The sequence below is a fragment of the Rhinoderma darwinii genome, chromosome 7 (genome assembly GCF_050947455.1).
Source record: "Rhinoderma darwinii isolate aRhiDar2 chromosome 7, aRhiDar2.hap1, whole genome shotgun sequence".
Lineage (NCBI taxonomy): Eukaryota > Metazoa > Chordata > Amphibia > Anura > Rhinodermatidae > Rhinoderma > Rhinoderma darwinii.
Genome location: NC_134693.1, coordinates 31,380,579 through 31,404,957, shown reverse-complemented (window position 1 = coordinate 31,404,957; position 24,379 = coordinate 31,380,579). Strand labels below are relative to the sequence as shown.

The window sequence follows — 24,379 nt, the reverse complement described above, 5'->3', positions numbered from 1 at the left end:
ACTTCCTGTTAACTACAGGATTACATAATCACCCATCAAATCCCTACTGGCAGCTCTGAGACCCCTCCCCAACCAGCTCCACCGTTCGTTCTCTGTATGTCCCCCATGCATATAGTGCTACTAAAGAGATTATTTCTGCCCTTCATACAACAATTAGCTGCAGATTTATAAAACTCCTCCCTCTACACAATCTGTGAGCGCTGTCTGCAGAGAGTCCAATGTATTTCTATGAGGTGCTGCTCCTCACTGTCTCCTGCTTGTAAGAGCTGACAGAGCTAAATCTATCACAAGAATGCAGCGGTGACAGGCTGAGCTGCATCACATAGGAATACTCTAAGGCTATGTTCACACGGGGTATTTTGCAGAGTTTTTTGACGTGAAAACCGCGTCGCAAAACTCGGCAAAAACGGCCCGAGAACGCCTCCCATTGATTTCAATGGGAGGCGTCTGCGTCTTTTTCCCACGAGAAGTAAAACTGCCTCGCGGGAAAAAGAAGCGACATGTCCTATCTTCGGGCGCTTCCGCCTCTGACCTCCCATTGACTTCAATGGGAGGCAGAGAAAGCGTATTTCGCACTGTTTTATGCCTGCGGCTCTCAATGGCCACGGGCGAAAAACGGCGCGAAAATCGGCGTGCAGGGAGAGGAAAATCTGCCTCAAAGTTCCAAACGGAATTTTGAGGCAGATATTCCTCCCCCAAAATACTCCGTGTGAACATAGCCTAAGACTGCAGTGTGAGGACAAGAGTCACACTTCAGACAAAAAAAAAGTCCCCTATATTTACGGACTGTTCAGGAATAGACGGACGGGTGGCAACCCTGGTGGCTCAGCTGTATGCCAGTCTCTGTAACATGTTCTAATGTATTCCAGTGGACTGAAAAAGTGTTTACAGCTCAAACCCAAATGTGCAGAAATTCCTGTGGGAAGCAGAAAAATAATGTCATGTTTTGTTGTTTTTTTTTGTAATAAAATTGAAACAATTAGTTCAAACTATATCAAAATCCATGTGGGAACATTCCATTTATGAGAGGGGGGACGCTTTGCCTCAATGGGCGCCGCCAAGTGACACAGCCGACAGTCAGGTAATCAGACCCCCATGAAGTTCGTGTCCCGCATCACGAAGATTGCCGGAAAGTGCCGAAGTGCAGTCCCTGCTCCCGGGATCCCGTTGTAGCTCATTTACATTAATTCCCAGGCTGCATCGCGTTCCAGAACCCCCACCCCGTGTCCTCGTCCGGCCCCTCTATCCTGCCCCATAGAGAAGAGCGCAGCGCACACTCTATCCCCCCACCCAGAGCTAAGTCCCGGGAGCCGGACCCCTGCACCTCCCTGTGATTCCAACACTCTCCGCCTCCTGTCCCGGAAAGTAACTTCTCTCCCTGCACAATCTGAGCCGTAGTCTCCGGAGCTGAGAAACTTTCCTGGGAAGTTCGTGCAGGTCAGCGGGACAAGTTCGGACAGTGCTGCCACATATGACCGCTGCCTCCCAACATCTCACCCGGCTGACTGCGATCCTTTACGTCACCCAGCCTGCAGCGTAGATCCCCGGTACACGAGAGCCGGTATGCCCCGGAGGATGCGGCCTCCCGTGTTCCTCGCCCTGTTGCTCCTTCTGGACGCAGCCCGGGCCGCTATGGACGAGTGCATGGATGGCGGCCGGCCGCAGCGCTGCATGCCCGAATTTGTCAACGCAGCTTTTAACGTTACCGTGGTAGCCACTAACAGCTGCGGTTCCCCGCCCGAGGAGTACTGCGTCCAGACCGGAGTCACCGGGGTTACCAAGTCCTGCCACCTGTGCGACAGCAGCCAGCTCCACCTGCAGCACAGCGCCGAGTACCTCACCGACTACAACAACCAGGCCGACACCACCTGGTGGCAGAGCCAGACCATGCTGGCCGGGATCCAGTACCCGCACTCCATCAACCTGACGCTGCATCTCGGTGAGTGGCACATTCTAAGTCCAGGGTATTGGGGTATATTGTGCCATGCCCACCACAAGAGTATCATAGTGTGAACCGTGTTTACGTGCGATGACGCGTTGCGTTTGAAATGACATGGTGGTGGCGGCCATAGAGTCAATGTTGTACGACTGTGGCAGACGAGTCTTGGTCGCACAACATTGACTTCTATTGGTAGAGCAGTGGACTATGAATTAAGGTGCCCATACACAACTGCAATTTTTGGGTTCTTCATTTTGTATACGTTGGCTATAAGGGTTTGCGAAACCTTTCTTACCATGTACCAGTACACGGTGGAGTTGTCTGCCCCAACCCAGCGTTGGGCGAATCCCAGGAGCAAGGTAGCCAAAGCGGACAGAACTTTGCTGCTGGCGTCCAACTTCTTGGGGTTGTCCACCCTGCCCTAATATATGGTACCAGCTTCATATCACTTCGCTGTCACATATCTGCAGCAGTGCAAACCTATGCCAGTCCGTTACCCCTCCATGTCACTGGCACTTGCCTCTGGTATCACATTCACACTGGTTTCCTTCCACACATGATAATTGCATTGGAAGTTGTGAGCTGCTCTTTCCATATCCTGGGGCTGTGTAATTCAGAAACTGTTGTGGACACCACAATAAACAGTGCTGTGCGGTCTCTGTGCCTGGGTGCCTGGCTGTCTATCACTGTTAGCCTCACTTCCTTTAGCTGCCCACTGTCTGCCACTGCTGCCCTGCTGTTTGCTTTCCTTGCACCCCAGTTTTGCTTGTTTGCCGCCTGTCAGTTTTGTTGCAACCCTTTCTGCCTTTTGCACCCCATACTGTTGCTTCCACTTGGCCTTTGGCGCCATACAATTGGTAGCTGATGACCTGCCTGTCAACCACAGTCTGTACCTGCCTTTCTGTCGATTGCACCCCAGTCTATTGCTGGCAAATTGAAAATCTTTTTTGCACTTAGCACCCTCGATATGTTAGACACTCCCTCTGCAACCCTCGTCTCTGCGATCATGCAGCTGGCACCATGCCAGACAGTTGCCCTTGGTTCCGACCTCCCACCTTTTCTCCATACAATGCTCCACCCTTGGTTAATGCTATTAGTTGGTTGTGGATATAACTCCAGCACAGTCACATTCTGTCATTGATATTACTATATCCTCTATATGTTTGGTGAACCTACGCTTGTAGCATTGAATTTACAGTAATTCTCTTATACAACTTTATTGTCCGAATCTATAGGTTGGAGTCCATTGGTATAGATTAGGCTCTGTACACACCACTTTTGATGTATACGCCACAATTGTGTAAAAAATTATTTATTTTCTCTGCCAGACTTTATAGGAAAGCACAGCAGCCTGCACTTTTCTATACAGCGGGAATGAAACGTATACCTATGTTTTCCAGCCCTGTTGGTGCCACACGCTTTTGGCATTGGTTTAGCCCATAGGGGTCTGTGGACACGGTCAACTTATGCACTGGGAGCATTTCTGAATGTAGCCTTATTGATAGCAGTTATTTCTCACGATCTGAGTCATGAACTGCGGGGCACGTTTAACATTCTTGCTGTGAGTTATCAGTAGTTAAGTGTGTGCAAAATTTTTCCCTGCCATTGCAGTTCGGACACATTCACATACATTCTGTATTTCCGGTCTGAGTTTCACTGCATATTTCTTGCAAAAAAAGATCTTGTTAGAGGACAAAAAGAAAACCGTTGGCACTAATTTCTACGGTATCTGAACCGAGTATCAGGCTTGTGTGAATGTAGCCTGAGGCCTCTTTAAGCCGAGCATAATATTCAAATTTCTGCCCTGTTCACACAGTTTTTTTTACAGGTGGAAAAATCTGCCTCTAAATTCCTTCAGGAATTGAGGTGGATTTTACCCTGCCTGCACTCTGCTGCGTCTTTCAGACCGGGCCATTAAGCGCCGCGGGCCAAAAAAAAAATGCATTGAAAACTGTTTTTTTTCTATTACGTTGCAAAAATCGCAACTACAGAAAAAAAAACAACAACCTCCCTTCTTCCTGCAGTCTGGCCTCCTTGGATGACGTTGCATCCCATTTGACCGCTGCAGCCGATCACAGTCTGCAGCTGTCACATGGGCTGCACAGTCATCCAGGGAGGCCGAACCGGACTACGATGGAGGGACGCGTTGCCGTAACAAAGACCTACGTAAGTATAAGCGGTCTTTACCGCGGCTTTCCACAGTGGAAATTCCATCCGAAAAAACTGGTGCGGTTTTCCGACGGAATGTTCTGCGGGTTCCAGGTCGGGTATGCTGCGTAGTTTTTACGCAGCGTATCCGTCTCATGGGAACCTGGCATAATAGTGGTAATGGTCACATTTTGTATCAAAGCAGAGGCACAATATTTCCTATTGTACTTCCACATAAGCCTATGCTGCGGAAATCGTTACAATGTATGCCTATGGGAAAAAATATTCTGTACTAGAGAAATCTGTCTGAGTTGCAGAATATTTTTCCCATAGGCTCACATTGTAGCATTTGCTGCGTATCTTTACGCTGTGGAAATACAATGTAATTACGCCACGTGAGAGCGCACCCTTACAAACAGAATGCTCGTGATAAGGCCGCCTTCACATATCCCGGTCAACTTGCAGTTTTTGCCGAGATTCTTTCAAAACCGATGGAAAAAAGGTTCACCACATGTGGACACGGCCTTAAAGTGTAGCTAAACGTTCGACAAACTTCTGACATAGTGACATGTCAGAAGTTTGGATTGGTGGGGGTCCGAGCACTGAGACCCCCACCAATCGCTAGAACGAAGCTTGTGTGAGTGCTCAGCTGCTTCGTGTCTGTTTGGCTTTTTCCGGAAATAAATTTATCCCTGTACGGACTCAATACAAAGTCTATGAGCCCGTACTCCGCTACATCGGCTTTCCGGAAAAAGCTGAACAGACCTGAAGCAGCTGAGCACTTCAGCTGCTTCGTTCTAGCGATTGGTGGAGGTCTCAGTGCTCGGACCCCCACCAATCCAAACTTCGGACATGTCACTATGTCAGAAGTTTGCCAAACGTTTAGGTACACTTTAAGGGCTCATACAGACGAGTATGTTCCTTGTCCGTGTGCTGTGCTTTGAAATAACTCACAGCACACGGACCCATGCAATTCAATGGGGTTATTCAGACATGCGTGAATTTTCACGTAGCGAGTGTCCGTTGCGTGAAACTCACTGCATGTCCTATATTGGTGCGTTTTTGCACACCTGGTCGCCCATTAAAATTTATAGGTGCGTGAAAACCACGGGCAACACACGGACGACATCTGTGCACTGTTCATGTTTCACGCATCCGTAACAAAGAAATGCAGAGAAATTAAACATAAAGTGCTTGCGCGGACGTGAAAAGCGTTTTTTTTACGCGCGTAAATCTGACACATTCGTCTGAATGTAGCCTAAGCTTGCTGTACATTAGAGATTTCAGAGGACCATATTTTGTACAACTTGTTGATTACTGTTGGTGTTTGAAGGTTATCATTCTAGGTAACAACCTAAGGTGTATCTTAGGGCCTGTTCCAATCAGCGTTGCCCTTCGGTTGAGTGGGTTAACCCGATGGAACCCCAGACGGAACCCCTCAGCGGAACGGAACAGTGATGGGAACACAGCCTAAAAGGTCCTGGGCCCCAAAAAAAATAATCTGTTAAAGGGCACCCATCTATCATGTGCTATTTATAATACTGGTATCTTCTTAAGTGGCAGAGCGGCCTTTGACCCCCTCAGGTACAACAGCCCGGATGCAAATGTTGAAATTAAAAATTGCTTATCGGTCTCTGCCTAGAGCAGTGCCTTGGGCTTTTATAAATGGGTGTTCACATCTCTAATATCCACGTATTGCCAACATCTGTTCCTCAAAAGAAATTTGTCTGAATCGGCCTTTTTGGCCGTTCAACATCTTTAGTGTACCACTATTTTAATGTCTAGCTTTAGGCAAAAATATCTGCTGTGGAAATGACCTGAAATACTCTGCAAAAACAGATGAGACATGCTATGGATTTGAAAAATTCCATTCTTTGCATTGTACTGTGATTTGTCGCAGGTTTTTGTCGCAGAATTCACACAGAAAACCCGCAAGAAATATGCCACATGTGAACATACTTTTCTTCCCTACGAGATTTGATCTCCATTCTTGTAAAAAAATAAAATAAAAATGTAGGTGCGGCAAACATACCGTGCTACAACTGAGCTGTGTGAAGCCGTCTTTAATGAATGATGTCCATAGACCTGATTATACCTTTGTGTAATTAGACCTTTTAATTTTGCCCTCGCCAAAGAAGCAATTAAATGCCTGGTGTGGAAAATAGCACCTGAGGCTGTGTAAGTGAATGCGCCATCTGCTAGGTCTCCTGTCCCCTCCTCACCCCGCCTGCCATTAAAGGTGAATAAACATTTTTAATATGGGGTGTGTTACTAGTCCAGACCCGAACAAAGGGCTCCGCACATTTAATGTAGGATATTTCTGGGGAAACTATTAATAATATGCCTGGTCTGTCTGACATTTTTAAAGATCAGTCTATTTTCTACCATTGTTGAAATGGAAAAAACAATTGCGGAGATGAACTACAAGAATAGAAACCGCTTCAAAGAGGTCTGTCTGTCCTCAGCATAAAGATATGAAGCTCTTCAATCACGGTATTTTGTCTACCTTCCGTGCTTTTCCTGTTGGGCCCTTCTGTGCACCTACTGAACTTTTAGTGAACTACTTTTTTTTTTTTTTTTTTTTTTTAAACGTTTTTGAACTAATGCCATGGGAAGGGGCATTGAGAATTCAACTGATTTGACGGAGGAGGACAGTGATGGTCATCAGTCAGTTCTTGCAGGTGGAAATTTGTTCCACCAGCTGAAAAATATATCATGCTTATATAATAAATAATATTGTACATATAGTATGGCAAAATTTTGTGAAGTTCGTTTCTCATTTGAAGTATGCGTGGAAGTTGCCTGACTACCTTTTTCTCGCAAGTGGTTAGTTTGGTTGTACTTCTAATCTTTTTTTCGTTGCTGAAGTAAAAAAATAAATGAAAGCTTTCGGTGATTATGTGGAAGGCTTCTGTATATTATACACAGAGCAGTTAGGGTATGTGCACACACACTAATTACGTCCGTAATTGACGGACGTATTTCGGCCGCAAGTACCGGACCGAACACAGTGCAGGGAGCCGGGCTCCTAGCATCATAGTTATGTACGATGCTAGGAGTCCCTGCCTCGCTGCAGGACAACTGTCCCGTACTGTAATCATGTTTTCAGTACAGGACAGTAGTTCCATGGAGAGGCAGGGACTCCTAGCATCGTACATAAGTATGATGCTAGGAGCCCGGCTCCCTGCACTGTGTTCTGTCCGGTACTTGCGGCCGAAATACGTCCGTCAATTACGGACGTAATTAGTGTGTGTGCACATACCCTTAATGTGAACTGCCGTGTAAAGAATAAGGGTATGTTCACACGGCCAAATTTCAGACGTATACGAGGCGTATTTTGCCTCGTTTTACGTCTGGAAATACGTCTCAAATACGTCGGCAAACATCTGCCCATTCATTTGAATGGGTTTGCCGACGTACTGTGCAGATGACCTGTTATTTACGCGTCGTCGTTTGACAGCTGTCAAACGACGACGCGTAAAAATACAGCCTCGTCAAAAGAAGTGCAGGACACTTCTTTGGACGTTTTTGGAGCTGTTTTCTCATAGACTCCAATGAAAACAGCTCCAAAAACGGACGTAAAAAACGCAGCGAAAACGGCGTGAAAACGCCGCGAAAAATGCGAGTTGGTAAAAAAACGTCTGAAAAGCAGGGTCTGTTTTCCCTTGAAAACAGCTCTGGATTTTCAGACGTTTTTGTTGACTACGTGTGAACATACCCTAAGGGACCGCGCAGTAGCCTAAGCGCCTTATTAGACAGGTGGTTGATTTCACGTTTCCATTAGGTAATGTAGTTGTGTCCTAATGGATCAGAGCTAAAAGGCTTTAAAGAGTAACAAAACTTTTGACATGTCATAGGGACATGCCCAGAAGTTTTGATCGGTGGGGGTCCAAGCACTGAGACCCTCCGCCGATCGCTAAAACGAAGTGGCAGAAGCGGTCAGCTGAGCGCTTTGCCACTTTCTTTCTGATCGGCTTTCCTCAAAGCCGAGCAAGCGGTGCATGGGCTCAATAGAAAGTCTTAAGTCTGCACACCGCTCACTTGGCTTTACGAGGAAAGCCGATCAGAAATGAAGCGGCACAGGGCTCCCCCTAGCACTTCAGCTGCCTAGCGCTTTGTTTGCACTGGGATCCCCACCGATCAAAACTTCTGACGTGTCACTATGACATGGCAAAAGTTTTTTTAAAAAGTTTAGTTAACTTGCATATAATGTTGAAGCTAACACCTGGATATCATAGGATGGCATATTTCCTAACTAAGTAAGATTTCCTAATATGACCGGTATAGTGTAAGACTGGGGATTTAGGGCGATTTTTAGTCAAGCATGAATTGTGATGAAATCAAGGTAAATGATTGCAAGTTCCGCCATAGTTGCAAAGTGACCACGATTCACGTGTAAATGAAAGATGCTGCATAGCCGAAGCGTTAGTCAACGAGTAGGAAACCTCCATAACCGTGGAGATCTCCTTTTACAGCAATCAGACTTGGATGTTTTATCTAAAGTTAGGAAAAATCAGAAAGATCTTCGTTCTGGTCAGGAAAGTTTTTTTTTTCCCATGAGTTTGGTGTCTTGGTGATCCTTTTGATCTTGGCACTGTGTCCCCGGGCTGGACAAATCTTAGCAACCAGTTAGCCAATATACCTAGAAAATTAAGTATTTGTGCTAATTTTTTTGGATTGTTCCTTGTTGATGTCTATTAAATTGCTAAAATAGGCAGTGGCTCTTTGACAGGTCGAAATGACTCCTAAACTCTACAGTGTTTGACCCAGTCCTGCTGTAGTCACATGTGGGTCCCTTTACATATAAATCTTTTCCTGATTTCTAGTATTGGAAAAGGTAATATTTGCTTGTGAGGTGTGTCTCGTATTGTCAGTAGCACCTGGCAGACCTTGTACATACACTTGCTTTTCAGATGTCCTTCATGTGTCCCTCCGAGGTGCATACAAGCATTTGTGTGGACGTACCGAGGATTAGGGTTCATCAACTCCGTCCCATTCTTCTGGATGGATTCTCCATGTACGACAAGTCCTCTTGTGATATGGTCTAGTGACCAGAGATCAACCACTGTTTGAGATTAGCAACAAGTACTGAAGCTGTATTCATTAAATGATGGCCATAGAACCACAAATTTGGAAATGTCTCTTTCAAATACATCCAAAGCACAGATATTTTGGCTGAAATAGGAAGATCCTCAATCCTGACAAGTTTAAAGTATTATTCTTATAAAAGAGTCATAAAGAATGCGCTGCCTGTTGTCAATTGGTTTGGCTTGATTTAACAATCCTTTCAAAGTTTCATATAGTACCGTAGGAGTCCATATGTGTTGGAGAGTCTTTACCTGCTTCAGAACCAGTCCCCCTTGCTAGTAGTTTAGGGGAGAAAAACGGTACTTGTATGGAGATTTCCACCGATCCATGTACACGAATATGAATTATTAGTCTCCTTTGACATATGGAAAAAATTAGCACCCATGCGGCATCTATTTTATTTATTTTTCAAACAGCGATACACCTAATAGTCATGTGCTTGAAGCCTAAGGCTGGGTTCACGCGGAGCTTTTTGCAGGCGGAAAATCTGCCTCAAACTTCCGTTTGTAATTTTGAGGCAGATTTTGCTCTGCCTGCAGGCCGATTTTCTGCGTTTTTTGCCCGCGCCCATTGAGTGCTGCGGGCAAAAAAACCGTAGTGAAATACACTTTCTCTGCCTCCCATTGATGTCAATGGGAGGTCAGAGGCGTAAACACCCGAAGATAGGGCATGTCCCTTTTTCCCCGCGAGACTGTTTTTCCGCTCACGGGACAAAAACGCCTCCACCTCCAAATTGAAATGAATGGGAGGCTTTTTTGGCGCGTTTTCCAATGCGGTTTCCACGTCAAAAAACGTATGTTCCAGTCCTGGTTTTGGTCTACAAAGGCTAAACCAAAATACGGGATGGGAAATGTCCTTAAGGCCTTTTTACACAGTCCAGTGATCGGACGAACGTGTGCACTTTCGAATCCTCGTTCCTTATCATTCCCCCATATAAACATGCCCAGCGATCAGCCGACAAACGAGCAAGCGCTTGTTTGTCAGCTGATCGCATCTTTTATGCCAACATAAAAATGATCGTTGTTTGACAGCGCATCTCCCCTTGTAAATAGGGATGTGCTCCCGACAATAACGAAATTTTATGTGGCTGAAGAATTGCACGAACAATCGTTCCGTCATCTATAGTGCCAATGATTGCTCCATGAGTGCCGATTAACTTGCTACATTGGCATAATCTGCCTGGGTAAATTGACCCACACTTAGGGTTAGAACAAATGGTGTGGCAGCCGCACACGTCTGTAACCATGTCCACACGGGTGACGAATGGCCGTACGATGTAGCTGGTAAAACTGTGGTATTACCGTAAAAATTGTGTGGCCATTCACTACCACATGTGTGCATGGTTTCGGATATCTTCTATTTGTTTGGGCACCTAATAGGTCACGTAATGCCAGATTCTTGTTGATGTGCAGCCTACGGTCGGGTTCAGAGGATTCATGTCTCAGTAGCTCCAGACAGAAGTTTAAACAACTTTACGTTTTATAGTTGTGATTATCCTTTTTTTTTTTTTGGCTTGGGGAACTGAACATAGAGGAATAATTGTCCATGAGCTACTAAAGAACGTGCGTCTACCTAGGAGGAGGATTCCATCTTGTACGAAGGGAACATGTAGTTAATAACAGATTCCAGGGATTAGAACCAGATTTCCTTCTAGTATCCCGGCTCCCAGGCAAATACTTTGTATGTCTCACATTTTGTTTATATTGGTTAATTGTGCATCTATTACTAAGAAAATAAACCATCTTCTTGCTTTAATCTGAGCGCTTGTGTTTTGTTAGACTCTGCAACCATCAGGCATTTTCTTATTGCTGTAAATCTCAATGGGAAAAGGGCTGGTGAGTGCCCGAACGGAGCTGTCAGTTGCAGGTGGCACGTTTCTCAGCTGGTCTGCGCATATTCTGGTTCTGCTGTATCTTTTTTTTCACTCAGAATCTTTGGAAATCTTAGCAATAGCAAACGTTGGGGTCAATTCACACCACGTCTGTGGCGCACTGTTGCCGTGTATGCTGGGAACGTTTCCTGACATATATTGCCCTAGTCTTGAAGGCTGTGTTGTTGTTTCCTGCATTAGGGGTGCAGTGGAAACCCCTTCAGGCCTCCTTCACACACAGACATTTTCTGGCAATTTAAACTGCATCAAAAAGCGTTTCTAAAAAAACTCTAGCGTTATTAAAATGTAATGTGTGGTTTTTTTGTTTTTGTTTTTTTTTAGTGGCATTTTGGACATTGTTTTTTTTTCTTGCATTTTTGATGTGCTATAGAGAAGTCGATGAGAAAACGCCTGAAAAAAGGGCCATATTCAAAGCAGGCTACATTCTGGGAAAAAAAGGCAACTGCCCATAAACCGAGACGCAGTTGTAGACTTTAAAGAGGCTCTGTCACCAGATTCTGCAACCCCTATCTGCTATTGCAGCAGATCGGCGCTGCAATGTAGATTACAGTAACGTTTTTATTTTTAAAAAACGAGCATTTTTGGCCACGTTATGACCATTTTTGTAGTTATGCAAATGAGGCTTGCAAAAGTCCAAGTGGGTGTGTTTAAAAGTAAAAGTCCAAGTGGGCGTGTTTAAAAGTAAAAGTCCAAGTGGGCGTGTATTATGTGCGTACATCGGGGCGTTTTTAATACTTTTACTAGCTGGGCGCTCTGATGAGAAGTATCATCCACTTCTCTTCAGAACGCCCAGCTTCTGCCAGATCACGCTGTGACGTCACTCACAGGTCCTGCATCGTGTCAGACGAGCGAGGACACATCGGCACCAGAGGCTACAGATGATTCTGCAGCAGCATCAGAATTTGCAGGTAAGTAGCTACATCGACTTACCTGCTAACGCCGATGCTGCTGCAGAATCAACTGTAGCCTCTGGTGCTGATGTGTCCTCGCTCGTCTGACACGATGCAGGACCTGTGAGTGACGTCACAGCGTGATCTCTCGAACACGCTGTGTCTGCACTGCCAGAAGCTGGGCGTTGTGTAGAGAAGTGGATGATACTTCTCGTCAGAGCGCCCAGCTAGTAAAAGTATTAAAAACGCCCCGATGTACGCACATAATACACGCCCACTTGGACTTTTACTTTTAAACACACCCACTTGGACTTTTGCAAGCCTCATTTGCATAACTACAAAAATGGTCATAACGTGGCCAAAAATGCTCGTTTTTTAAAAATAAAAACGTTACTGTAATCTACATTGCAGCGCCTATCTGCTGCAATAGCAGATAGGGGTTGCAAAATCTGGTAACATCAGTCCTCACTAAAAAATGCATGAAAAAAACGCAGCAAAATTCTTTCTGTGAATCCAGCCTTAATGTATTTTAATTACCTAAATAATTTTCTTTATGGGCACCAGTCGGCCTCAGGCAGAAATCGCTATTATGGATCTGTGTTGTACGGATCTGTAATTTGGCACCCATACTGTATAGGCTATGGAGAATCTGTGAGAAAATTTTTTGGCATGTTCCATTGCGTGTCATTTTGGAGGTATTCTCCATGGTAACACAAACCCCAACATATAAACATACAAATAAATGACAACCACAACTTTATAATTGGAAATATAGGCCGCGATGTTTATTAAGGGTTACCCAAGAATAAATAATTCAATCCAACATAACCATAAAATTATTGAAAATTCATTAATCAATCATCAAATTATTGAACCAAGTCCCCCCAGCATTAGCTGGGAGACTAAACCCCACTAGTAAACATCGCGACAGGGGAGCCCTTTTAAAAAAGGGGAGGGCTGGGCGGGGCTTGTCTTGAATCTTCTTCAAACGGCCCGGAACACTGCCGAACACTGGAATTTAAACAGGAAATCTTCCCGCCATTGCTGCTCGTTATCCAATCAGTAAAAAGCGCGGGCTTCACGAGCGCAAGGTGGAAAATTCCAGAACCTGCTCGTACATTCCTGTACAGCTGACCTGAACCTGACCCATGCAGGTAAATACCAACTGTAATAATAAAAGATGGGTGGGGAGGAAGAAACCAAACCAGAAACCACCAACCTTTAAATCATAAAAATTATGTGGGGCTGTGATACCATGTGTCCCCCAAGCGATTGCTATAGGGGGCCCTGGCAATAGTGAATAAAATCTAGTACAGAGGCATTATAGGGCTGCACTCCGAGTCCCTCCGGATCCGCAATGTGTCCACCGTACTGCAGGGCTCATACACACGACCGTCAAATTTCTATCCGTTATTTTTATTGCATTTAACTTTTATGGCCCCAAGCACATGTGTTTTTCTCGGATCCGTTTGGGGGCCGTGGTACCGAGCCGTAAAACTCAGAGCAGGTCCTATTCCTGTCCGTTTTTGCAGCACCGTCTCAACCAGAGAGACTTTGCGATGTGAAAATTACGGACAGCACATTGATGTCATCCGTGTTTTGCGGATCTGTTGTTTACAGACAGCAAAATACAACGGTTGTGTGCATGAGGCCTAACTGTTCCACTCGTAGAGTGTTTCAAGATATAAATATATATAAGGGTATTGTTCCTCTAGTTCCTTAATATAACGGTATATAGTGGCCCTAAGGTGAAGTTTTAGTTTTCAGATATTTATTTAGTGTTGCTTTTATAGCGCCAACAGACTCACTTTACACCGTTTTCATCATTCACATCCAATGGGGCTCACAAGCTAAATTCCCTGTCTTAAACCCACACGCCCTCGACCGATGTTATAGGAAACCTATTAAACTAGGAGTGTATGAGAAAAAAAAACGTTTATTTTAAACGTGAGCATTTTTGTACATATGCGAATTTGGCTAATAGCCAAATAGGAGGTTGCGTTTTACTTTCACTATGGGCGTTGTAAAGACAACTGTTTGGCGTTGTCCAATCAGTCCTCTCAGCCCTGCTGTGGATGAGAGTCGTCCGTCACAGCTGGAGGCGATGTAGGGATGATCATCTTGGAGTACCGCGGAAGCAACAACACAGCGCGATCTCGCGATTGAAGCTGAGATCACGCTGGGCTGTGAAGAGGAGACCTGTGTGACGCTGATTGGACAATGTCATACGGTTGTCTTTACATATTGTTTTGGTATCGAAATCGTAATACTACACAAAGTATCGGTATCGAAGTCCAAATTCTGGTATCGTGACATCCCTAGTCTACAGATAACTTACCAACACATCTCAAGTACCATCCAACAGAACCATAGCTTTAGGGCCCATTCACACGAACATGAATAATGTCCGTGTGCTGCGCTTGGAAATCACGTGCAGCACACGGACCCATTGATTTCTATGGGGCCGTTCACACATGCGTGAGTTTTCACGCAGCGACAGTCCGCTGCATGAAACTCACTGCATGTCCTATATTTGTGCGTTTTCACGCACATACGCACCCATTGAAGTCAATGGGTGCGTCAAAACCACGCACCGCACACGGATGCACTTCCATGTGCGGTTTGTGATTTGCGCATCCATTCAATTGAAAATAATAAAAAAAAAAAAAGTGCTTTGCGATGGCGTGAATAACGCATGCCACTCGTAAAGCACACTGATGCATAACGCAATAGACACGGACCAGATTCACGCGCATGAATCTGATACGCTAGTGTGAATGTAGCCTTAGATGTAAATAGAGCAGAAAAAGTACGGAGTTGTTTACATAGACAGCTTTTGAAACTTTGTAGAAAGTTGGAAACGTACACTAAACTGGATTGAAGCTGTGTACAAAATGTTTTTCTTTTTGTTTGCTAATTTGCCAAGTAATTCTTGATGAGTTTTTTCCACATATTTTCAACTCTGTGGATCTGGAGCTACAATCCTAATTTGATAGTTTTCCCATAGATCTGGAACAGTACAAATGGAGAAATTACATAATCCACCGCCTACTCTTTCTGGAATTTTTGGAAAATAAAGAGAATTGTGTTTGCGAAAACAAGGCTGCATTATGAAGTCAGCCTGCTAGTGAGGAATGTGTTTTAAATGAGGCAGTTTTGCCTAAAAACGCTACAGATCGTGGAATGTTACATAGGCAAGACCTAAATAAAAGGACAATTGCGGCTGTATTCATGCAGATATATCTGCACAGTTCAGGAGAAATACCTAGACATAGAAATGCCTTAATATTTAACACTTTTTAAAAAAAAAAATTGGAGGCATACGGAGATGCAGTATAGATAGGCCCATAGATTTCTCTGGGTGCCGGACCACACAGATCTGTAATATGGCCACGTGTATGGGCCCTGGTGCAGATTTATATCCTTTACACTCCATTCTTGCTGCTCTATTGTGAACTGTCAGTCTTCACTGCAAATTTTTCATTCGATTCAACAACCAGGAAGGTCACAATAAATGTCTCCTGGAATAAATCTTTCCATATACTTCTGGTGGTAGCGCATATCTATCTTGTAGCCAGTGCGAAAAAGTAGCAGCATGATTTGTATCCTAACTCGTCATTATATTGTAATTGGGACGCTATTAGTAGTGACCTTTTTACAAGCATCCCTTGTAAACTAATGGGGCTGACCCCATGATGTGCTGATGTCACCCGGCACCGTGTATGTGGCCTTTTCCTTTTGGTTTTTAAAATAGACCCAGAAATATTACGTCCATAGATCTTGTTTAGTAACTAGCGGGTGAGCTGCTTCATAAAAAGTATAAAGCTGAGCCAATCAGAAGTTCATACGTATGATTCCGTGTTGACGTTCATGGATAACTAGAAATATTTCTTGACTATGGCGGAACATTGAGAAAAAAATGACATGCTGAGACTCGTAGGTGTTTGCTCTAGTCTGTTCAGTACTAGTCCTATCGCTTCAAATTGACAAAGCCAAGTGTAAAACTTATGCACAGTTATTGGGAAGTTTTACCTGCAGTGGTGTTTTGCTATGTTGGGGCATCACCGACTATGTTCCCATCTGTGTCTGAGGCTCCGTCACTAATTCCGTCAGATTGGACAGAGAGAATATCACTGCATGCAAATCCATACCGCAGATGTGAACAGTGACTAAGCAATACAAACCTGCTATTCCCAATTGTTACATGATAGGATCATGGCAAGAACTGCTATGGGATCAGGAACTTTAGTAGATATTTGTGGTATGTGTTCCTGTCTGCATTTGGGCTCGTGCATATGGCTGTATTATTGATCTATGATCAGGTTACCATTCTGTGCCACTACGATTTCATACAAAGGTTTTTTTTTTTCTCATGGATTCAAATGGAGTCCATGAGAAATTATTGTGGCGCTTAACCCACGCCATACGAGAGCAGTATTTCCCGACAGGAAGCATTGCTTCTATGGGAGAATATGGTGCTTCAGAGGCACCAAATCACGACACGCAGAGTGCTTTTCGCTGCCAAAATCTGCTGCTGGACCTCCATGCCCCCCTATAGCTTACCCTACCTCTCCTTGGAGAACTGGATATGGGCCATAAACAGCATATTGCCGTATTCAGCTCTCTGAGAAGAACTGATGAATGCCCAAAAGCTCGATGCTGAATTTAGTGCTTTCTTCTAGAAGTTGGTAGAAGTCTCAGCAGCAAGACTACCATCGATTGTCATTTCTGACATGTCTCTGACGTTTCAAAAGTTGCTCAAAATAACCGTGACCCTTTAATTTGGCAACACGTTTATGACTGAAGTCTTAATGACTGATGTTCTAGGACCAATTCAACCACGCGTGAGGCAAAAGTAAATTCCGTCTTTTTTACAGCCACATGGCAATGGTCACACTACATATTGTGTTCTGCACAGCTTTTGTTGTGTGTTTTTTTTTTTTGTTTTTTTTTGTTTTTTTTTTTTTGTTTGTTCAAATAAAATATAATTTTAAACCGTTCTTGGAAGAACGGGTATAAGGCTTCGTAAACATCAGAACAGGATCCTGACAAACAAACGGAAACGACGGAACCCTTGCACAACTGAGACAATCTGATCCGTCAGAACAGGACCTTGACGCAGATTCAAACTAAGCCTAAAAAATGATACACTGGGTGCAATCCATCGCATCCCTTATCTCCATCCTTCCAAATGTACTAAAAAATAAATAAATGGTGGAAAAGCTGTGTTTTTGTTTGCAAAGGACAGGAAAATGGTGGCGGAAACTTTTTTTCTTTACGTTGCATTGACGTCTGCCATTATCTGTCGTGCCTCTATACTTTCTATACAAAACCATATGATCAATGTGATCTGACATAATGTAAAAAAAATAAAATGACGTTTTGCTTTGACCAGTTTTTGGGAAGCGGTGGTATGTCTTCTCTCCCTACCTGTAAGTTCTGGTGCGGTCGTGTAGGAGCCACGTCTGAGAGAGAAGCCTGTTCCTGCTTCATGCTCCATTACCTCTGAAGAATCAGAAACCTTAAGATTTTGTTTTCATTCCAGTTCTAATTCAATCTCATCATATCCTTAAGTTTTGCAGCTAACAAACGCCACCTGTTCGCTTCTAGTGACCAAGCTGCATGTCCGTCACGCAGGAAAACGGTTGAGCGAGTGTTTTGCAAACTTGTGTCTGGTTTCTGTTGTAGATCAATCTTGGGAATCGAGGCATGATTCCTGCCTAGTGCAGGGGGACACATTGGAGAGGCAGGGGTCAGGGGAAGGGAATATGTTTTTTGTCTTTTGGGAGGTTTGGGAATGCTTATGGATATTCTGGTTGTGTCCACCTCGCATTTAGCGGGGGATGGGTAGGGATTTTCCAGACCACAGCCTAAACTGCCTTTAATTTGTAGCATTCCAGCTTCAGTAAGCCCTTTTTTCAGCTGAGTTAAAATGCAGGCCCATTCCAGGGACCGGGGCGACGGAGGAAACAAAGAGCGCTGTTGATCGCTGTTGGTCAGAAATGTTTGGGACAGTCGTTGCGTGTGTCCTTGTCCTCTTCACCGAGATGAATTTTCCAATTTCCGAATGCTGGGAGGGGTCAGAGGACGAAACTCCTTGGAGAGTTAAACTTCACTTGGAAAAATACAGATGTTTTCTTCGGTTTAAAAAAAAAATTTTTTTGTAACTTCTTTTGCCTGTGGGCCTACGAGCCCTGCTCCCACGACCTGATGTTGAGATTTACTTAACCCAGACAGTGCTGGCGCCTATGCATCCATGCCGCTTTATTTTTATATAAGAAGCGAGCCTGAACTCAATGCTTGGCATGCACCACACGCATAAGCCACCCTTTGTTTATCGCATACACTTCTTCTATAATAGTAGCAAGGTTTGCTCTGTGGGGTATGTTTGTGACCATACAAAGGAATGGTCATCTGAATGCCGGGGACAGATGTTTGTATCTCTACATATTAGTGTCTAAATCGGATTGGGAATTAATTTGTGTACAAGGGTTTTGTTAGTAGTGTTGCAAGGCACAGTTTTCAGACAATGTTGCCGAGTGCCCTTAGGGGGGGGAGGGAATGGAAAATGAATGTCAGTGCAGTCTCCCTGCAAATAAGAACTATGCAGGTCTTGGAGGCTGCCTACTTCATCCACCAAAGATTCTTCTCGGCAGACCCACCTCTGCTCTGAGGCAATCATACTAGAGGAATTCCAAAAATCCTGATGGTCACGTCACTGATCTGTGAGCTTTTCTGAGGTGTGCACTAGCGTTTGGCATTTGGTCTTCAGTCCTGAGGTTTGTCAGGAGCTCTCCGTGAAATGTTTGACTCCAGATTACTTCAAGAGGCGTCTGGACCTTGTGTAAACACTAGAGTAAATCCATATTGCAACTATCGGCTAGCATAATTGGCTTAGTATCCTCAGGAAGTGGTGCTGTGATCTTTAATTCTGGCTACAGTCACTTCAGTTCCTCCCCAGGGGTGAAGATTTTTCTATTATCGGTCTTCATTCCTCTCCATAGATAATCTTACAGCGCTCGGTTTTCCTGCTATCGTATTTCCACCCACTCTTTAAATAACATTCGAGGCAGGGAATTATCTTTTTTAACAGGAAGAATAACAGTTTGGATCTTGTCTGGATTGTGGAAGAAAATATGGGAACTTATTTAAAAAAATAAAAAAAAGCTTGTTTTTGCTAATGGGCTGTAATAAGGCCCAGTTCACATCGCGTTTATGACCTCTGTTTAACATATACGCCCGGGAAAACAGCTGGCGAATATGTTAAACTGATGCCTCCGATGGATGGCATACAGTAGAATCCGGCAATCATAGGGCCCCATTGTAAAAACAAAACGTATACCGCACTGTATATGTTCATTAACGGTTACTTCTATGGAATCTCGCCTTCTGCTGCCCAATTCCAGCACACTTTTTTTTCCTGTATTGACGTATATTCTGTAGAAAGGACACTCTTGGCCTCCATTGGGTTAATGTAACTCTGGACACGTTTTAACATGTACGTCGGGAGGTTTTCCATTGGAATACTAAAAGGGTATGGGCACCACCAAAGCCAAAGTAGGTGGCAAAGGAGGGTTGCTACAAATGTGCAAGAAAAGCACATTTTAACTACGAGTAACGCAACACATTATGGACAGGCGCACACCCAAAATACACAACAATACTTCTTAATAGGATACAAAAAGATAAAAGCATCTAAAAACGGACAAAGAACCGGTCCATATGTGTCAACTGGAGCACCAACCCATGATCAGGTATAATAAATATATACAAACGTCATGACAATTGTAATAATCCGAATAGAATGGAAGAAACAGAAATGGATGTCCCAAAATAGCCTGATGATGCATGTAATGTAGAATGAGTGCAAATCATCCCCCTCAAAATAGAGATGGGGTACAAATATGTATACAATGTGACATCCTGATACCGTAGATCACAAAAAGATAAGCAATAAATATAAGGATATTTGTGACCCAAGTATAGGCTGCAGCATATAGAACCACGGGTATCGTATCCTAGTGCAGCTTCGTCTGGGAGGTTTCCCATTGTACATCCTAAACCGGGTCTAAAACTGATGGTTTACAAAGTTGTGTGAAAAGGAATATTTAGTAGCCAATTTATTCAATGACTAAATAGCAAATTATTATTTTTTTTCATTGGCACTGTTTTTCTAACTCCACTTTAAGAATGAAAACCAAGCCTTTTTCTACAAAGAGGCTCTGTCACCAGATTTTGCAACCCCTATCTGCTATTGCAGCAGATAGGCGCTGCAATGTAGATTACAGTAACGTTTTTATTTTTAAAAAACGAGCATTTTTGGCCAAGTTATGACCATTTTTGTAGTTATGCAAATGAGGCTTGCAAAAGTCCAAGTGGGTGTGTTTAAAAGTAAAAGTCCAAGTGGGCGTGTATTATGTGCGTACATCGGGGCGTTTTTAATACTTTCACTAGCTGGGCGCTCTGATGAGAAGTAACATCCTCTTCTCTTCAGAACGCCCAGCTTGTGACAGTGCAGATCTGTGACGTCACTCACAGGTCCTGCATCGTGACGGCCACATCGGCACCAGAGGCTACAGTTGATTCTGCAGCAGCATCAGCGTTTGCAGGTAAGTCGATCTTACCTGCAAACGCTGATGCTGCTGCAGAATCAACTGTAGCCTCTGCTGCCGATGTGGCCGTCACGATGCAGGACCTGTGAGTGACGTCACAGATCTGCACTGTCACAAGCTGGGCGTTCTGAAGAGAAGAGGATGTTACTTCTCATCAGAGCGCCCAGCTAGTGAAAGTATTAAAAACGCCCCGATGTATGCACATAATACACACCCACTTGGACTTGTACTTTTAAACACACCCACTTGGACTTTTGCAAGCCTCATTTGCATAATTACAAAAATGGTCATAACTTGGCCAAAAATGCTCGTTTTTTAAAAATAAAAACGTTACTGTAATCTACATTGCAGCGCCTATCTGCTGCAATAGCAGATAGGGGTTGCAAAATCTGGTGACAGAGCCTCTTTAAGTTAGTACTTTAGGCCTCGTTCACATCTGTGTTGGAGACTCCAATAGGGGCATCCATCGCAGATCTGGCCTAGAATACCGGAAACAATAGCGCTGTATGCTGTGCTATAGATTTTGGTAAAACCACAGACACCCAGACATAACCCATTAGAGTCAATGGGTTCTGTTGGTGGTCTTTGTGGTGCAATGGAACCAGCGCTTCAGGTTTTTTTTCTTCTGCTTCTCCGACAGAGCAGAACTGCGGAATGGCGAACGCAGATGTGAACGGGACGTACCACGTTGTTGATGTACCACCTTTCCAGGCACCTGCTAGACTTTCTCTGCTCATGGAGGGTCACGAAGAGACTCCGTGGTCAAAAAAAAAAAAAAAAAAGAACTCGTATGAGACTCCCAGCCACCTGCTTTTTACAAGATTTCACCAAGTAGTGAAATCTTTAAATGCAGTGTAGCAGACATCCTGCATTCACTGAATAAATATATGGCCATTGTTTTTAATCTATTAAAGTTCACTTTCGTGTCCTGCTGGAGCACCGTTTTCTTTATTTACGTTGGCTTGTATTAGAAGGAAATCACAAAAGCTCATTGGGGCTTACATCCCCTAATGCCCTACACTCTTCTTCTTCGAGTTTAACTTCTGATACTTTGCAATCTTCTGTAGATGGTGATTTTTCCAACCTGTGTATAATATCAGGTTATCCTACTGAGTAAGGCTTCGTTCACATCTGCGTTGGAACTCTGTTCATGGGTTCCGTCTGAGCTTTCCGTCGGGGGAAGCCATGAACGGAATCGAAACAAACGAAAACCATAGGTTTGCGTTTTCAACACCATTGATTTCAATGGAGACAGATCCGATGCAAATGGTTTCCGTTTGTCACCTTTGTTTAGGGGTTCCGTCGTTTTGATGGAATAAATAGCGCAGTCGACTACGGTATTCCCTCAAAATGACGGAACCCTTAAACAAAGGTGACAAACGGAAACAATTTGCATCGGATCCGTCACCATTGAAATCAGTTGTGATGTAAACGGAAACCTATGGTTTTTGTTTGTTTCTGTTTCGATTCCGTTCATGGGTTCCCCTGGCGGAATGCTCAGACAGAACCATGAACTGAGTCCCAATGCAGATGTGAATGAAGCCTTATACGTATATGTAATTTTATTGCTTGGGCAAGACTACCTATGGTCCGTCGATACAGTGCTGCAAATAGGCAGCATGGAGGGTCTCCCATATAATTCAATATTGAGATGTCCGTGTGATTAGGGGAACATTTAATATATAAACTGTGAAATGCTAAAGTCTCAGAGAATTTCTCAGAGCTCCAACCCTGGAATTTGTCTCCCACCCCTTAGGGGGTCTCTCTGAGGCATTCTGACAAAGAGCTGCTTTTAAATGCATGTCTGGACTAGAACGTACAGCACACTTTAAGTTTTAACGGGGCACATCCTCTCCCATCAGCTGTTAAATACCCCCTTTATTCTTTCTCCTTTTGTCTTTCTTTTAATTAAATTTTTTGTCTCCTTTTTCCGCCCTTTTTTTACTTTTAATCACAAACGCCCCCACCCTTTGTACTGGCTCATCCTGCGTTCCCCTCCTCAGAGTGCAGCCTCGGTAGCTTATCCATTGAGTCCCGTGCTTATTTTAAGGCCGTGCCAGAGTTAGAATTTTATGGCATGCTGCAGCTATTTGCAGAAAGGCTGAAGTGGAGCATTGGGGGGGTAGCCGCCTACGACTAGCCTGACGCCACTGGCGCACACTTCTGAGACTACATCCTGCACTCACCTGCAAGCTTCCCTTTCATGTTCAGGAGACTTGACCCTCTTCAAGTCACAATGGTGTATTATAAATTACATATTAACACTGAGCACCTTCATATAGAACAAACATTAACTCCCATGCTGTGTCTTCTATTTTCTTGTCAAACACACAAATCGCCTTCGTAAATGGCCGCATTTTTAATCTTGTTTGAGGAGTGTGTGATGTCAGCCCTTTAGAGACTCTTTGTAGATCCCTTTACATCGGCCGGTGCAGCGAGCGCCGATCAACGAGACATCGTTGACCGGCGCTCGTTTGCTCCTGTCACATGGAGCTATCGATGGGAACGAGGGGTCGTTACTCCGATCGCTCGCCCCATGCATTATTATCATGTCGGCAGCGCGTCTTGCTGTTTACATAGGGAGATGTGCTGCCGACAACGATATTTTACTTTTTTTAAATTATACAGTCCGCAGATGATCGAGCGTTTGCTCATTCATCTGCTATTCGCCCCCTCTGTTTACACAGTGCAATTATAATTAACGAGCGTTTGCCTGCCCGATTAACGTATGTACGCTCGTCAGCCCGATAGTAAAACCCCCTTTAGGATCATATTAGTTGGGAAGATATTCTTTCATGAACAAAATGATTTAGCGAGTCCCTTGCGTTAGAAAAACTGTATTACATGCGACGACAATTGCTAAAGATCTTCGCTGTTCAGTCGTTACTGAGATTGGCGCTCGTTCACCCACACCTCATCTCTGAACTGCTAACGACTTCCGATTAGACAAGGGGATTTGGCAGCGGCAATCAACAATCTTTCATTCAGGTAGCTGTGCCCAATCCACAGAAGCCCAAGGGTTTATCGTTCGTTGTACAATCGTTACATGCTGATTCATAAGGTGATTATCTCCTACATTCGAACAATTAGACAAATTTGAATGATAATCGCTTTGGCCTTTAGTCTTGGTTTACATGGAAGAATATAAGCAACTGGCCAAATAATAATATAGGTGCAGGTCTGAGCTCTGCATTTACATTCTGCTAAGATGGGAACAGGAAATTCAATCCGATCCTAGAAAACGAAATCCCTGCTGGTCCTGACAATAGACTTCGTGGTTAGCAGTGTTGTCTTGCAGCACGGGGGACCTGGGTTTGAATGTGACTGGGGGCCACATCAGTGTGTGTGCTTTGAGTACTCCAGTTTCCTCCAATACTATCCAGAGATGTTCGGCCCTGAGCGCCTTACGTCTGGGCTATCCGTCAGATGCACATGTCGGGAGTATTGCCTAACGTACAAATAAATAAGGCCTGTTTTTCTTTTCTTTTTTTTCCCCAGAAAAAGTACTGGGTTTTGCTCATAGACCGTATTTAGTATTGCAGTTCAGCGCTCTCCACTAATTTTGGTTGTGTGTGAGCGAGCTTTAGGTTGTGAACCTCACTGTGTAATGGGTAGATGAATGGCATTCATCATTATGGTCTACATGTTCTACAAATGTTTTCTTTTAAATTCTCCATGTCGGCCACACACAAATGACCATTTTGTTAGTATGGTAGTTGGCGATTTCATGGCTTCATACTTGTAACACGATAAGTTGCTTACATAGCTTACGTGTTACTTTGCACATAAAAGACGCATTATTACTGAATGT

General features: G+C 44.1%; 1 protein-coding gene across 1 annotated transcript in view; it reads left to right on the top strand.

Annotated features, from left to right (window-relative positions):
* Window positions 1-1,064: 1,064 nt before the first annotated feature.
* Window positions 1,065-24,379, top strand: part of LAMC1 (laminin subunit gamma 1) — a 103,094-nt gene continuing 79,779 nt past the window's right edge. The window contains exon 1 of the mRNA XM_075833124.1: window positions 1,065-1,939. Within this exon, the coding sequence (XP_075689239.1) occupies window positions 1,564-1,939 (376 nt within the window). The 5' untranslated portion in view covers window positions 1,065-1,563. The remainder of the gene's footprint in view (window positions 1,940-24,379) is intronic.